At 38.7% G+C, this 18,138-nt stretch overlaps 1 protein-coding gene across 7 annotated transcripts in view; it reads right to left on the bottom strand.

Annotated features, from left to right (window-relative positions):
* GPC3 (glypican 3) overlaps nucleotides 1–18,138 on the bottom strand; it is a 531,061-nt gene that overhangs the window by 148,516 nt on the left and 364,407 nt on the right. For 6 of the 7 annotated variants that reach the window (XM_081563858.1, XM_081563855.1, XM_081563857.1 and 3 more), the window contains one exon: nucleotides 3,989–4,122. In XM_081563858.1, the coding sequence (XP_081419984.1) occupies nucleotides 3,989–4,122 (134 nt within the window). Of the gene's footprint in view, nucleotides 1–3,988; nucleotides 4,123–7,533; nucleotides 7,599–18,138 lie in introns of all 7 variants that reach the window. The other variant, XM_081563854.1, reaches the window with a different exon arrangement.

Here is an 18,138-nt window from a genome sequence, read left to right as displayed (position 1 = left end):
GGGGGGATATGCAAATGACAAGGTAAGCAGTATCATAGGGGAAGTGGTGAAAGAGACATTCGATAGAGCAAAGGAGGAACAGGCTGACATCTCAGATGGGCTGAAAATATTCGAGTTGGAAAGGGCTGTGAAAATATCATTTCTTCTATTCTCACTGTCCTACTTGTACATCTTGTCCTATCCTCACTGGTTGAAATCTGATGACAGATATTTTCAATATTTGTATCTGCAAGGATTGCTGAGTCCCATACTTAGACCACCAGCTGAGTTATCAAATCGCCTTTAAATTGAACTAAGCAATTTCTAAGATTAGTTGTGTGTTGCAAACTACCCAGTTGGGGGCAGACAAAACAAACAGATGATTTCTGAATGCTACCAAAGGAATCCTGCATTTCTTTGTGTGTTTTTATTTTAATAAGGCAATGGAGCTTTTCAACTCATAATCAGATTCAGACAGCTTGCTTACAACATCCACAGACTGAAAGCTACAATTGGGTTCCTTTCCAATTATCAGATTTTCAGCCACAGAAGATGGCCCTGGAGCATGGGTGTGAGGGGTGCTGGAGGCACATATATTTTTTGGACAGTGTGAAATGCTGTGCAGTACATACAGAGAAATTTACAAAGGTACTACCACTCTGCCCAAACAAGCCCTCTTAATAACATCAGATTGCAGGGGGCAGTGCATTTAGCAAGAGAGCATCTTAACCCTCAATTTGCCACTCTCCCTAAGAGGGTTTACATTGCCTATTTGAGAGAGTTAAATGAAATCAGGCACTCTCCTGTTGTTTTGTTTTCTTATTCCAGCAGAGAATTCAGAAAGAAGAACATCTCAGTTTTGCTTATTTGCAAAAAAGATGAGAAGCATCATGGGGTGGGCTCATGTTTCCAACACCCAAGGAGTCATACCTGACTGCAACTTACTCAAGTCTACAGGTTTTGCCATTTTTCTCACTACCCTTTCTTTTCTTTGGGGGTTAGCAACAAATTAAAAAATGAGTCTAAACAAAGTGCCAAATCTGGGTGCTCAGCCAGAAACTCATTTACCAATTTATTTCTTTTCCCTGGAGGAATCAACACCCATAGAGCTCTCCCCAATAAGGCAAAAGGGAATAGATCTCACAGAGCCCAAGATAGAAGGCAGCAGGATCTTACGTTTTAAACCTCCTATTTACTTATAAGTGTGTTTAGATTGACAGGGTAAACTCAAAATATGACTGGAATAGTGTGCTATTTTGAAAAAGCTTTACATGTGATTCTGTTACAAATTAATATACCACATCTCCCATGAAGCCTCCACTCTACCTGGGCAGAGCTCTCTCCTCCCCTGTTGGCTGCCTCCATAGACTCTGCACATTCTTTTGCACTTATAAAACTGGTTTGAAATTATTTGTACTTAAGTCTATTTCCACATTAGAGTGACTTGGGAGAGCAGAGACTGTGTTTTGACTTTCAGTGCCCAGTATACATTCTGGCACATAATAGGCGTTCCCCAAATTTCTGCTGAACTGAACAATAGCAACAACAACAAAAATATATATATACACACATAACATGCACATACACACACATGTATATATACACAGTACTATATATTTAATGTATATTATGCTGTAAATAAAAATAAATATAACAAAAACAAACATATTACAATTTCTGTTTCATTTTATGTATTATTTATAAATAATTAATACATAATATTATATAAATTCTTCATTTCAGTGCAATATGCAAGAGATTTCCGCTAGTTAAAGATCAACAAGTAATGTTAATTTCTCAGGTGATTTGGGCAGAGTGAAAGCAATGGAGAACAATGGACAGGGGACAGACAGAAGCTAAAAAGGGCCTCGAGAAATGCCTTAATTTTGTCTTCCCAGAAAGACAACAATTTCCCAAAGAACCCCTTTGCTATGTGGAAATGGTTCTGAGAGTACTCTGGTGCCAGGACCCCTGAGATGGTTTTAAATACGTCCAAGGACTTTCTTAGTGGTCCAGTGATTAGGACTCCACACTTCCCCTGCAGGGAGTGCAGGTTTGATCCCTGGTCAGGGAACTAAGATCCTGCATGCCTTGTGGCACTGCCAAAATAAAAAACATGTCCACAAAATCTTTGACACTCCTCTATTCAAGAGGTGGAGCTCAATTTCCCTCCCCTTGAATGTGGACTAGAACTGGTGACTTGTTTCTAACAAATCAAATACATCAGAAATGACAGTGTTTCACTTCTGAGACTAGGTTGGAAGAAACATTGTGGCTTTCTCCTTGCTCTCTTCCATGGCTCACTTATTCTGGGGAGGTCAGCAGCCATGTTGTAAGGACACTCAGAAGGTCCATGTGGTAAGAAACAGAGGCCTCCTTCCAATCAACTAACTTGTCTCACGTGTAAATGAGTCCCCTTGGAGGTGGACCCTCCTGTCTCCCGTCACCTGTCAGCGAACTACAGCTCCAGGTAACACCTTGACCGAAATTTCTTTGAGACTAAGGAGCACCCAGCTAAGCTGCTCCCAAAGTCCTGACAGAAACTAGGAGACAATAAATGTTTGTTGTTTTAAATAACTATGTTTTGTTGTCACTTTTTATATAGTAACCAACACAACCCAAAAGGTTCTTAAGAATTATTGAGGACCCCAAAGAGCTTTTGTTCACACGATATATGTTTAGTGACATCTACTGTTTTAGAAATTAACACTCAGGAAAAAAATTTTAATTTATTTATTATTAATTTTAAACCAACGAGTCTTGATATGTTAGCATAAATAACATTTTAACGAAAAAAGTATGAAAAGCAGTAAAGCTTTTGTGTTTTTGCAAAATATCTTCACTGCCTGGCTGAACAGGAGACAGCTAAATTTCTGCATTGGCTTCTGTATTTAATGTGTTGCCATATGTTCTTTTGGTTGAAGTGTGTGACTAAAAACCAGCTTCACACAGATATGTAGTTAGTAAAAGGAAGAGCTTACACACCTCTGAAAGAGTTTCTGGGACTCCCTGAGTTCTCAAATCACACTTCAAAACTGCTGCTCTAGGGAAACTAGAAATGTATTAGGTCGGAAGTCAACAAAGAAAATGGGACTTCCTGAAATGCTTTGGAGGACTATCTCTCAAGTGGCCTTACTGCCCTCTCTCACTCTAAACTGTGCCATATATGCCTAACCATTGCCATTTCAAAATCTCTTGTAGTAAAGGGATATGAAAGAAATAATTTAGCCCAAATCTGAGACTGTTACTTATTTCATCTCTTAATTTCCCATCTCGACGCCAATCTCTCCCGATCCTCTCAAAGTCATCACAAGGCTAAACTCATGTCTAGCTATTTCTGGGCCAGTGGCAGGGTTGGCTACTGGTGCAATCCCTTTGGGGAAATCAGTTCTTTAAGATGTGCACTGAACTTCCCAATCCAATTTCTACCCTTTATTGGTAAGCATGAAACTAGAATAGGGAAGGAGGGAATCTGGATGGGGGAGGGAGGAATGAAGAGAATAAGAAGCTTTAATTTGGTCCCTCAACTGCTGTCTTAAGGAATTGAAACCAGATCCTTCATTTTATCATTCTTAAAAGAGTGTGTAGAGTGCACAGTGTAGGTGTGTACGCATGAGAGTGTCTTGCCAGTTTCTCTTTGGTGAACTCACCCCAGATTCAATGTCAGTAATTGGGAAAGACACAAACCAAGCCATGGAATTGTGAGACCAGATCAGAAATAAAAAAGGTTCTGTTTAATCAATAAAGATCTTGAGAAATCTATTCCACTCTGTGTTGCTGTACTGGATAGTTACATATGGTAAATTTACATTTAAATATGGCTTGGATATAATACAATATCTTTTTGCTTTTAACATTAACAGAGGATAGAATTTAATTAATTGAATACTCTACTCGGAAGAACTAAATAACATGTATTTAAGAAGCTTCACTCCAGTGGTTTTTGACCTTAAAACACAATTGCTAATTGTATGCTGAAATAGAGAAGAAAAAAAAAAAACCCTCTCACCTTCTTCGGCTGGATAAGGTTTCTTCACGTTCTACACGAGCAACTTTTAATACCTTCTTGTCAATAAATAGATCTTCAGGATAATAAGCAGATCTGTATTGACGTTGTTGAGAATGGGCACATAACTTGCCAATCTGAAAAAAGAAATGCAATATAATTATATGATACTTTCACAAGTACGATAGTAGAAACAAATTCTGAAAAGCACTTCAATTTCTTCCCCAATTTCCTTTTAAAGAGCAGAACGAAGCTATTACTGGAGTCAAAAAAGGTGATACGCTTTTAAGGCAAAGAACCATCTGTGGAAAGGAAGGCTGAAGACTGGTGGGGGCACTTTTGAGCAGTCTATTCACAGATTTCCTAAGATGAAAATGCCTTTTTTCTATAGTGAAGTACACATTAGAAAGGACCCTCTACGCAGGACTTATGCTACTGATACCTTTCAATGGCACTTGATATTTATCCCTAGCAAGTTCACAAATGGAAACTGCCAAGTTTAGGAAGGTTTGGTGTAGGAAGTGAGGGGTGCGTGGGAAATGTACAGAGCAGTCTGTTAATAGAAGAGCAACCTCCTGCACACAAAGTGATCTGATTCTTCTGAGCATTTTGCTAGCTCTTTTTAAAATTATATAAATTTCAGGTGTACAGCATTAAAATTTAAAGCTTAGCTCTATTACACTCATAGCAATGATAAAAATGGCATCAGCTTTCTCATCTCAAATCTAAATGATTTATTTGGTGAAAATATTTGTAGATTTGTTATTTGTTCACTTTCAGTCAAAAGCATGAATAAACTTCTATATAAGTAAGTATGAATATTAACATATGTTTCCCTTTGTGCCAGACGCTATGCTTTGTTTCCTTGTGTGTTATTTTAATAAGGCAACTCACTATGTGCTAAGTCGCTTCAGTCGTGTCCAGATCTTTGCGACTCTATGGACTGTAGCCCACGAGGTTCCTCTGTCCAGGGAATTCTCCAGGCAAGAATACTGGAGTAGGGTATCATTTCCTTCTCCAGGGGATCTTCCTGACCCAGGGATTGAACCCACGTCTCTTTACATCTCTTGCATTGGCAGGTGGGTTCTTCACCACTAGCGCCACCACTTTAATAAGGCAAAGGGCTTTTCAATTCATAATCAGATTCAGACTTCCCATTTTTATAGCTGAGGAAACTGAGGCTCAGAGAGGTTATGTGACTTGCCTGAGACAAACAGGCAGTGGATTCACTGTCTGACTTGGAACCCACATGTCTGACTTCAAACCTAACGCAACATTGCCTTCCAAGAAGATGATGCTTGGTTTCCAGTTGCTTACATTCTTTGTTTTGGGGGATAAGAAAGAATTCCCAGTTCTCAAAAACATAGACAAGGTTTAAATATAGATGGTATACTTTAGGGAAAATACTAGAGATACCTCGTGAAGACAGAGGTTATATCTTTGTCAACTTCTATACCTCCATGGAATTCACACTGGATTTTACACACTGTTAGGCATTTAGTAAAGACATAATTGAAGTGAATTGAAGGAAAATCCTAGTATCTGATCTGGCATACCAGTCCACCAAGAGGCCATAGGCTCTGAGTGCTAATCCCAGCTTTTGGATTTCTGAAGATGGTCCTGATCATATTCACTAAGTTATCAATCTCTTAATAAAGGGACAAATAGCATGTAGTTGGTATAGCTTTGGAAAGTTATCCATATATAAATGTATTTTTGAAGTATAAAAAAATCTAGAATCAGCAGTAATAGCACCTCCATTTATGAAAGACAGCGCCTATATAGTATGATATTCAGACTACCTCTTCTCAATAGTTTATCTTAATGAGAATAAAACAAAAGTTGCAGACATTTTAAAACATTCCATTTGGCTTTGGAATGTATGATACTGAATTTTTCAGATGTGTTTATATAATTCCATTTGACTTGGGCTAATTAACTTCAAATGAAGAGTCTGTATTCTCTGAATTTGCCCCATTTGGTACGGTACTTTAGGTAGGGGCTGCCTGGCTGTACTGGGGAGTTAAGTTCTAATAACTTAAATAATGCAGCTACAAATAACTGAGGGCAGACTGTGCATCATAAAATTATGTCCTTAGACACATAGGCATTTCTTTGTTAAACTGCAGATGAATGTTCATGGAACAAAATCTTGATTTTCCTTCCATAAATATCTGTTTATGACTCTGTGAACACATATCAATGTTAGAGTTTATTTCATAGAGATCCAAGTATTCTAATCAGCACATTCAGGAGCACAGGACACACTTTCTTGATCGACATCTGTTTCAAATCCAGCACCAACATCAAAATCTTTCACACATCTTACACAGTAACTTGCCTACTTGCAACCCACAGCTGCGAAATCTCCCTCGCCATTGAAAGTCTGCCCTTTGTACCAGTGAATACTAATTGGACCCCAGCAAGACTTTAAAGTTTTGAGTCCCTCCCAATCTACTGGAAAGGGGGGCAGCTGAAGCAAAAGTAGGAAGGTTAAGAATAAATGAGAATGTAGCAAGCCTGCAGTCCTACCTTTCTTCCCAAGCCACCCAATGTGGCATTATCAAGCCGACTTCCCAAGGCTCTGTGTGGGGTAAGGGGCAAACAATGGTATCCTGCCAACACCCCCACTGCCCCATCTGAAATCTGCCACATCTTATCAGACAGGCTGTATTTTCTTCCACAAATCTACCATGAAGCAAATTCTTCTCATATACAAAGCATTTGTCAAATGTAGACCCCCCTTCTTTGGGCCCTTCGCTCCACATCTTTCACCTCCACACTGTGTGAGCTGTAGGTGAATATTATGAGCTTATTTTGAGAAGTGGACATAAAAAGAAAACATAATTTACAAAGAGATGCGGTATTCACATTAAAGAGGTCCTTTCAGCTTCCTACTTGGGAAACCTCAGGCTCTACTGAGAGACCTGGATCTTACTCTACAGCTGCACTTGCTAAAGAAGTCAGCCTCCCAAGTGGCATTTGAGCAATCAGTATCCTGTCCAGGAGTTTTAGACTCTTAAATAAAAAGTGCAGTCCAATTTCTTCTCACTGACTAATGTACCTAGTCAAGGATACCACTACCTTTAAATCTACTTAGTTGGAGTGAATTTATTGGATACAAAGGTGTCTCTATCAGTAGACTTGGAATATAAAATCTTTTTGTTCTCCATGAACTGTGATTCCTAATGGTGCCTTTATTTATGTGCCAGAACCTGTGGCAGGGAAAGCAATAGTGCTCTGAAGTGTTATAAGATCCAAAGTGTTAGAAGAAGCCAGGACCTCTGATCATATCCAGGCTAGCAGGTCATTGTTGGTTCTAGGAACTCTCAGGTGACAAAAAAACTCAGACTTGATCTTTCCCTCTAACCAGAGTCCAGAAGCACTGGCTTTGCACATACATGAAGAAAAATACACTGCTGGGCTCAGCAAGGTATTTTTAAGTAAGAGTCCAGTAGACTGGACATCAGGAAGTGTGGCCTACAACCCCACTTCTACCTGTCACTGAGAGAATGACCTCCTTTTGACCTCCCATAGTTTCAATCCACCTGTAACTCTAGCCTCAAACAAAAGAGGAAGATGTGGTATTTGAAGTGCCATATTTTATTCTGGGCTCCTTTGAAAAGGTGGGGATTCCTTTCCCAGTAGAGTACTTTACTGAAGATTTTGAAACCATGCCAAGCATTTGGGTTTGATGCAATTCACACATACACCCCATAATCGACATGTCAAGAAATGCAGATACTCTACTGATTAAATTCATTCTCAGGCTCCCATTCACTGTTGGTTCTAGTAATTCTCAGGTGACAAAAAACTCAGACTTGATCTTTCCCTCCAGATGGCTGAGCAGAGAAAGAGAGTCTATGTTGTAAGCTTCTCATCAATACCAATGCCTTGCATTTGCAACATAGTATCTCACTCCAGCCTGGTGCTTCACAGAAAACCCCTCCATCCATTCTCTTTTCTATCCAGTGAGTCCTACCACAGTGCTCTGAGGCATACAGTACAAGTATTATTGACCCTATCTTAAACATAAGGCAACTGAGGCTCACAAAGTTTAAGGAACTAAAACAGAGTCAAATGCTTAGTAAATGGCAGAGCTGGGGACTAGAACCCAGATCTGTCTGACTTTAAAACCTATGTTTTTGTTTTTTGCTTTTCCCCCCTATGCCATGGATTTCTATCAAGAGGATCGACTCAGGCTTGGTGTGGCCTGGTTCCACAGTCATGTGGACATCCCACCCATAACTGCAGAAAGATAATGATCATGAAACCTCTAAAACTGTACTTCAAAGAAGGGCTTGTTCTTAAAGATCAATAGAAAAGTGATACCCAATTTTAACCAAAGTTTCAGAAAGTATTGCTCATGGAATGTTTTAATCTCTTTGACCTGCCAGACAAGATTCATTTCATAACCATACCAAAGCACTGAATGTCAAGTTCTGTTGGATGTGGGAAGGTGGTTCTCAAGTAGGTCCAGCCAGCTGCTTATTGCATGCAGGATATCCCTCTACCCTGTCTCCTAAAGGCAGATTCTTGGATTGGCTACAAAATCTTCTGTAATTTCTACAATTTAACCTAGGTCTGCTCTGGTATCTGGCATGAGTATGTTCTTTACAGTTTCTCTCCAAATGGAAATTCCAGGTTAATCCTATGGCTACAAGAATTCAAGAGGTTTAAGCTTTTAGCTATAATGGCCTACATTAATGAGTATCTCTGACTCGCCTCTACTCTTAACTAGCCCTAACTGCTCTTGATTTAAACATCAGATGTGTGACTTTACCTTCTCTTTCTCAAAAAGCAGCTAAGGAGGGGTGGTGGGGTGGCGGGTGTGTGTGTCTGTGTGTGTGTGTGTGCACGCACTTTAACTTATATGGTCCATAACAGAAGAAAGAGCAGGAGGGACAGGGCCAAGAGGAAGAAGGAGAGGAAGCAGCAGAAGTGAAAAGAGAAAAGTTCCCATCACTGAGTCAGTGGCATTGGGAGCTGAGCCAGGGACGACACCTACTGCCCGCAGCAATCTGACCGCTTCTAATTGGGAAGATGGATATCCCACTGACTTGTCCTCAGTTCCCTTCCTCTCAAGAGCTGTGCCTGAGGCCACCAAGACTTGAGGACCTCTAGGGGACCTTTTCAGTTTTATTTAATGACAGAACAACTATTCTGCTAGAATCCAGCTGATGACTGCGGTCCCAAGGAGTATTTTTCTGAGAACTGTTGCTAAATAATTGGTATAAATTTAGTCTTCCATTGTCGATGGATGTAGCAGAATCCTGAAGAATTAAAAATAAAATATCCTATATGGTTATACAATTTAATATCGATTCTGACCCTGCAGTCCACTCTGGCAGAATATTATGTGTGGTCTTTGTTTTAGGGAACCTTGGGGCTGGAGAGAGGGTAGCGTGGAAAGGCCGTAAGTTTCCAGTTAAACTAAAAGAATGAACTTCAGTTCATTTTGTTCAATTGTCTATCATATCATTGTTCAATTTCACTTAATTAAATCTTAAAAGTTTTAAAACAAAATATACATTGAAATTATGTGATATACAACATAAACTTTTAAACAGTAGCAACCATGCCCATTTAACAATTCTACAGGTATAATAAAAATGCTAATATATGTTAATGTTTAGTCTGTGGTTAATGTTTTGTCTTGTTAATTTCCCCAGGGCTTTTATTACTGATTTAAATCTGCCACACTACTCAACTGATTACACTGCTTCCACAAACTGCATGGAAGTAGCTCAAATGAATACTGATTAACAGAAATGAACAAACATTTGGCTGGGCCAACCATTCTTATTATATGCTTGTAATCATTACATACATTTTCTTACAATGAGATGGGCATGGCAGGCAGTTTCCACTCATTTTTCCTACAGAATATATGCATATGAGTATTAAATTAATTTACAACCTTGTACTTTGGGAAGCACATCATTATTAATTAACTATTGATTGGTCTGGATAGAGAGCACAGAGGATAATGAACAGACCTGGGGACAATGTGAGCATTTTATGCTCCCACAGATTTGCTGTGACTCATCGTTAATTGCTTGACCATTAAAATAAAAGTTCACTAATAATCTGTAATATATTCTGAATCAAGCTATTTTAAAAAATCAGGTGCCATTGTTTGAACATTTCATTCAAGTCAGCTCTTTAAATAAGCTGGAATTTTTAAAAACGGGACTAATGTCCTACAGATCAGTCTGCTGTTTAGTTGAACTATAGCACTTACAGTGAAAAGTGCACACAATTTGGAGTCAGGAGACCTGGGTTCAAGTTCCAGTGCATCCTCCTACTATTTCAATAACTCTAGAAGAGTCCTTTAATCACCTTAAAACTCAGCTTCCTCATCTGAAAACTGAAGATAATAATGCCTGCTGTACCTGGCAGTAGTGTGAAGATCAAATAAAATAATGGATGAAAGTGAAATGTCTCCCACATCCAGACAGAAAACTGACTCATTCATTCCATAAGGTGCGACTGCTTACCTTTGGCAACCCTCTTTGTGAATTAGAATCCTGGCCCAGCTGGTCAGGTACATAGCTACCTATAAGTAATGTTTGGAGGAGTTCTTTAAAAGGGGGACTTTGGCAAACTAGTGAAACTGTTTGGTGAGACTGGATCCCCACTCCGAAAGGGAGCTGTACTGAGTTCGCCCACGTTGTTCATGCATCACAGTCTGATCTGTTTTGCTCTGGGACACCTGGAATATCCCATTTTGTTCTTCAGGGTTCCAACTATTGATGGGTGGTACATGATCTTCGCCAGTGAATCTGTGTCTTTAACCTGTTTACTTGTGCCCATGGGAATGAATGCTGTGAGGAGGTGAGACAGGTTTTAAAAAACCATTTTGTGGAAGAGACTTGCATTTTTACTAATTTATAACTGCCATAAGTGGATTCTGAGACGAAATAGAACCCTGCATGTGAGCCTAAAGTTTTTTTATATAATACCAATCCCTTCTCAGCACTGGGAGCCTACGACTTTATTGTTTAATAACATATGACCAATATTGTGGGGGTTAAAAGAGAACTCCATGCAGTCAATAAACTCAATACTGAATTCAAACACCACTCCTCCAAATGTACGCATCTGCTTGTGCTGTTCCCTATCTCAGTGAATAGGAATCAATACCTACTCACAGTTGCTCAAGCCAGAAGAAATGAAAGCGTTTCTGGTGAATTCTCCCTCTCCCTGTCTTCTCTATGTCCAGCCACTAAGTCTTATTTTTTTTCTCTCATGTAACTTTTAAACTTGTGGGCTTTTCTCCATACTCAGCTTTTAGGACACCATAAACTGCCTAAAGAAACTCCAATACTCTGGCCACCTGATCCAACGAACTGATTCATTGGGAAAGATCCTGATGCTGGGAAAGATAGAAGGCGAGAGGAGAAGGGGACGACAGAGGATGAGATGGTTGGATGGCATCACCGACTCAATGGACATGAGTTTGAGTAAGCTCTGGGAGTTGGTGATGGACAGGGAAGCCTGGTGTGCTGCAGTCCATGGGGTCACAAAGAGTCAGACACGACTGAGCGACTGCACTGAACTGAAACTGCCTCTCAGAGCAGTGCTTCTCAAACTTGGATATGTATACAAATCACCTGGGAATCCTACACGTTTAGATGTGAACACACACAGTATATTTGGGGTGAGGTCTGGAATGAGCAGCAAGGTCCTTGGGCAGTGGTTTTCAGAGTATGGCTCCAAAACAAGCAGCATCAGTATCACCTGGGAACTCGTTACAAATGCAAATTTTAAGGCCTGACCTTAAACCTATTGAATCAAAAACCCTGGGAGTAGGGTCTGGCCATCCTCCAGGGGATTTTGATACACTTCAAGTTGGAAAACCAGTACACAGATGAGCCCAACATCCTCTTAATTGGCCTCCCAACCTCCAGTTTTGACCTCTTCCAATTCAGAGGAACCTGACATGCTACAGTCCATGGGGTTGCAAAGCGTCAGACACGACTGAGCGACTGAACAACAACAAATTCATTCCTGCTAACAGCAGTTCTCTGAGACCCTCTTAGGAAGTCCTAGAGGTCAAACCTATTATCATAATAGTACTAAGACTTAACTTGGTCTTTTCCCTCTTATTCCCTCACAAATAAATTGAATAATTTTCCAGAGACATCATATTGTATAATGACATCATTGCTCTGGAATATGTGTGTCTAGATAGCAGGTTTAGGGCACAAATATATTTTATTTCAGAGGTTAATTTATTCTCAGTCCTTAGTGCTCTCATTGGCTATCTACTTAGGTTATGTCTACTATAATTTTTGTAATTTCATTATCATTTAATTTTAAAATCTGGAAGCTTTGTGTCTATGTGAAAACACAGGGAGTAACTACAGTTTGTAGTCTTATTTGCAATAATAAACATTTCTTGAAAAAGTATTAAGATTAACTATAAACAAAAATACAACAAAACCTCATTCCTTCGACCTTATATACATTAATAATTCATCTTACTGTGTATGATTCAACATTTCAGAATAGTATTGTAGTGTGAGCTAAGTTGTAGTCATCTTGAAAATCATTCAGTTTAAAGAAAAAGGAGTAAAAGGAGTTAGATATTTAAAAGATGTTATGAGCTCTTTAAAAGTCAAAATTATTTGTTAGAGTTTTTCAAAATAGAAATGGAAAAACAACTGAAGCATAGTTTAGGGTAAGCTGTTATACTACAGTAGCTGGAGAGGTACATATGGGGTAAAGGAACAAATAAACACTGTAGGATTGATATTTGCTCAATTGTCTACAGGATGAAGACTCAGTAGAAAAAAAATCACACCATCTTCCAATGAAAGAAGGTAACTCACCAAATTAAAGATTTAGCTGCAAACATAAAGATGGAGTTTATACCTCAACAGAATTGAGTTTTTGCCTTTTTTTAAATTAGTTTACTTATCTATTTTTTAGCTTTACAATATTGTATTTGTTTTGTCGTACATTGACATGAATCCACCGTGGGTGTACATGTTTTCCCCTTCCAGAACCCCCCTCCCACCTCCCTCCTCATCCCATCCCTCCGGGTCATCCCGGTGCACCAGCCCCGAGCGCCCTGTATCATGCGTTGAACCTGGGCTGGCGATTCGTTTCACATATGATAATTTACATGCTTCAATGCCATTCTCCCATATCATCCCGCCCTCTCCCTCTCCCACAGAGTCCATAATACTGTTCTATTTATCTGTGTCTCTTTTGCTGTCTCGCATACAGGGTTATCTTTACCGAGTTACTAAATTCCATATATATGTGTTAGTATACTGTACTGGTGTTTTTCTTTCTGGCTTACTTCACTTGCCTCTCAAATGGACAAATTTACAGTCATGAGCTGGACTTGCTATTTTGCTTATATCCATCCAGTATAACTAATCAGTGAAGATCTATGAGAATTTGGGGGAAAAACATGAGCAGTGTGGAAATACTGTGTTGAATAATGTTGAAATTCATGATTTATCTTCAAAAAACTATGACAGCATTTACATTGATGATGCAAAAGATATAGTAGGTAAAACTGCTGGCAGCTTAGCATGAATCAGGTTAGAGGCACCAAACTCTTAATAGTAGTCACTGTACTTCCCACTGCTAAGCACTCCCAGTTTTTAAAAAAGCCAATTTCACTTAAGAGTGCACTTGAAGAAACAGTAAAAATTTTAGCAAATGTTGACCCTTGGAAAGGAACAAAATAAGCCAGTTACTTTAAAGAAAACAATGGACAGCTTGTAACCAATGATAAAATTTGCATTATCAGGGCTCCCAGTTCCACATGTTGGAGAAGGCAATGGCACCCCACTCCAGTACTCTTGCCTGGAAAATCCCATGGACGGAGGAGCCTGGTAGGCTGCAGTCCATGGGGTCGCTAAGATTCGGAGACGACTGAGCAACTTCACTTTCACTTTTCCCTTTCATGCACTGGAGAAGGAAATGGCACCCCACTCCAGTGTTCTTGCCTGGAGAATCCCAGGGACGGCGGAGCCTGGTGGGCTGCCGTCTGTGGAGTTGCACAGAGTCGGACACGACTGAAGCGACTTAGCAGCAGCAGCAGCAGTTCCACATGTAAGGAGTTTGGAAGTTGCCACTCCATCCAAAAAACAAGTAAGAAGCTAAACAGACTAAAAATTCAACTCTTTCCAGATCTATAAGAGAGGAGGGGAGAGATGGTAAACTACTACCACCAAGATGAGAGAAACAGATAAACAAATACAAGGAGTAAGGGCTTACCAAAGCAGAGACTCAGGAGCAGAAACTGCCTTGGGAACCCAGTGCTGGAGTAGGAAAACAAACTGTAACTGGCAAACTGCTGGAGGCTCAACAAAGACAACTTTTGAAAGTTAAGCTCTCCAGAGATACCTAGTCATAAAGGCACCCCAACAATGTGAATTTTACCTTCAGGAGTTTGACCAGATTCGCACAGTAAATGTCTGAGAAGAAAATTCCTTATGCTTCCAGCGTGGAGAGGGGGAAAGGAATCATTTTGAAATACACCAGAGCACTCTGTTCTTCTCAACAAGGCTTGCCCTCAGCAGAAACCTATTAACTAAAGCCTAATGCTATAGGGTATTTTCAGAACCTAACTCACCTGGGCAAGAGAAATACCCAACTCCAGCCCACTCTAGCCATCCTGTCCCACCTAATAGTGGAGGTGGAATTTTAAAAACTGAGAAACTGTTGGGAGGTTTATGCTCCAGAGGCTTAGGCTCATTAAAAGACCAAGACCTAAATACAGAACTGTAGACTGCCTCCTCTCTTCTGTACATCTTACTATCGTATCATTACAGGCCTATTTATTGCAGTTCCTTTTAACCAATAGATCATGTCCAGCTATCAAGAAGAAAATTACAAAGCATACCAAGAGGCAAAAAGCACAAATTAAAGAGATAGCAAGATGTAGGAATTATCAGACTGGGAATTTAAAACAACTATGACCTATTAATAATGGATACAGTAAACAGTACTCAAGAACAGATTGGCAATATAAGCACAGAGATGGAAATTCTAAGAAAGCCAAAAAGAAACACTAAACAGAAAACTACTAACAGAAATGAAGTATGCCTTTGATGGGCTTATTAGCAGATTGGACACAGCTGAGAAAAGAATCTCTAACTGGAGGATATGTCAACAGAATGCTCTAAAACAGAAAAGCAAAGAGAATAAAGAGACAAAAACAATAGAATATCTAAGAACTGTGTGACAACTTCAAAAGGTGTAACATATACGTAATGGGACTATCAGAAGGAGAGAAAAGAACAGAAGAAATATTTAAAATAGTAATGACTGAAAATTTCTCTAAATTAATGTTAGACACCGAATCATAGATACAGAAAGCTTGGAGAACATCTAGCAGGATAAATGCGCACCCCCCCCCCCCAAAAAAAACCCCACACCTAGGCATACAATTTTAAAAATACAGAAAATCAAAGATGAAGAAAAATTCCTGAAAGAAATCTGGGATGGGGGGAAATATCCTACCTATAGAGAAACAAAGATAATAATTATAGCTGACATTTCTTTAGGAACCATGCAAGCAAGAAGAGAGTGGAGCAAAAATAAAGTGTGGAGAGAAAAAAAAAATTACCAATCTAGAAAGTTGAGAGTAATCTGAAAAATTATCATTCAAAAGTGAAGGAGAAATTGAAACTTTCTCTGACAAACAAAAATTAAGACAGTTTGTTGCTGGTAGACTTGCCTTGCAAGAAACATTAAAAGAAGTTCTTTAGAGAGATGAAAAATAATATAGCTCAGAAACTTAGATCTATATGAAGAAAGAAGAGCACTGAAAAAGGAATAAGTGAAGATGAAATAAAAATAAAATCTCTTTTCTTACTCTTAAACTAACAGGTAACAGTTTGTTCAAGGTATATACACATATATAAATGAAATGAATGACAGCAATAATACAAGAAATGGGAGGAAGGAATTGGAATTATTTTGTTATTATAAGGTACTCACACTACCTGCAAAGTGGTGTAGTGTTATTTGAACATGAACTTGGATTAGTTGTAAATGTATATTGCAAACTCCAGGGCAACCAATAGAAAAAGCTTAAAAGAACTAAAATTGATAGACTAAGAAAGGAGAAAATAATGGAGTCACATAAAAAGCTCAGTTAAAACTACAAAAAGCAGGAGAAGAGTGGAAGACAAAACCAAGAACAATGTACAAGGGCAGCAAATAGAAAACACGGTGACCAAGATAGTAAACATTAATACATACATAAATATTAACTTTGAATGTCAGTGGTCTACATGAATTAACTAAAAGACAGAAATTTTCAGGGTAGATCAAAAACGTGACCTAACTATATGTTGTCTACAAGAAACCCACTTTAAATATAAAAACCCATATAGATTAAAAGTAAATGGGTGGAGAAAAATGTACCATGCTAACACTAATCAAAAGACAGCAGGCATAGCTATATTGATTTCAGATAGAGCAGATTTCAAAGTAAGAAAATTTATCAGGGATATAAAAGGGCATTACACATTGATAGAGAGGTCAATTCTCCAACAATTCTTAACATGCACATAACAATACAACATCAAGCCACATGAGGCAAAAACTGATAGCACTGCCAGGGAAAATAGATGAATTCACTATCAGAGGCTTCAACACACCTCTCTCAGAAATAAACAAATCCCAGCAGGCAGAAAATCAGCAAGGACATAGTGGAACTTAACAACACCATCAATCAACTGGATATAATTGACATCTATAGACTATGTCATCTACCAACAGCAGAATATACATTCTTCTCAAATACACATGGGACATCCACCAAGATGGACCACATTCTAGGCTATAAACACATCTTAAAATGTATAAAAGCAAAGGAATCATACAATATCTGCTCTTTGACCACAAAAGAATGAAACTGGAAATCAATAACAGAAACATAACTGGAATATTGCAAAATACTGGAAGAAATAACACTTGGGTCAAAGAAGACTAAAAGAAGATGAAAGTACAATTAACAAAATTTGTAGGATGCAGTGAAAGTAGTGCTCAGAGTGAAATGTATAGCCTTAAATATGTAATTAAAAAATCAGAAAGTTCTAAAATCATAAGTTTCTACCTTAAGAAACTAGAAAAGGACAAGCAACTTAAATCTCAAGTAAACAGAAGAAAAGAAATAATATGAATTAGAGCAGAAATCAATAAAAATGAAAACAGGAAATCAGTAGAGGAGATCAATGAAACCAAAAGCTGATTCTTGGTAAAAACTGATTTAATTGATAATCCTCTGGTCAGGCTAAGAAAAAAGTAGAGGACACATATTACTAATAACAGAAGTGAAAATAAATTAAAAGGAAATAAGGGAATACTATGAACAACTCTATGCCCACAAATTTGATAAGCTATACGAAATGGACCAATTCCCTTAAAGACATGATCTGCCAAAACTTACCCAATAATTAGATGATCTGACTAGAACTACACCTACACCTGATTCAAAGAAATTGAATCAATGATGAATATATTTCCAAAGCAGAAAGAACCAGGCTCAGATGGGTTCACTGGTGAATTCCACCAAATATTTAAAGAAGAAATTATGCCAGTTCTCTACAATCTCTTTCACAGGATACAAGGAAAGGGAATACCTCTTCACTCACTATAGGAAATCACTGACACCAAAATAGCTAATGAACATGAACATGCTTGTATGCTCAGTCATGTCCAACTCTTTGCAACCCCATGGGCTGTAGCCTGCCAGGCTCCTCTGTCCATGGGATTTTTTTCAGACAAGAATACTGGAGTGGGTAGCCATTTCCTTCTCCAGGGGATGTTCCCAAGCCAGGGATCGAACTGGAGTGTCCTGGGTCTCCAGTATTGCAGGCAGATTCTTTACCCGCTGAGCCATTGGGGAAGCCCCCCAAATAAAGACATTATATGAAAAGATCTTTCATATTATATGTCATAAAAGAAATACAAATTAAAATTAGATACCACTACATATCTATTAGAAGGACTATAGGCTCATTCTGGCTATTAGAATGCCCCAAATCTGTAAAACTAACAACACCAAATGCTGATGAGGATGTGGAGAAGCAGGTATTCTCATACATTGCTGGTGGGAATGCAAAATGGTATAGCCATTTGGGAAGACAGTTTGGTGGTTTCTTACAAAACTAACC

The sequence above is a fragment of the Giraffa tippelskirchi genome, chromosome X (assembly GCF_054371585.1).
Source record: "Giraffa tippelskirchi isolate mGirTip1 chromosome X, T2T-mGirTip1v1.2.pri, whole genome shotgun sequence".
Taxonomy (NCBI): Eukaryota; Metazoa; Chordata; class Mammalia; order Artiodactyla; family Giraffidae; genus Giraffa; species Giraffa tippelskirchi.
The sequence above is the reverse complement of the archived record's forward strand: the minus strand, read 5'-3'. Positions and strand labels throughout refer to the sequence as shown.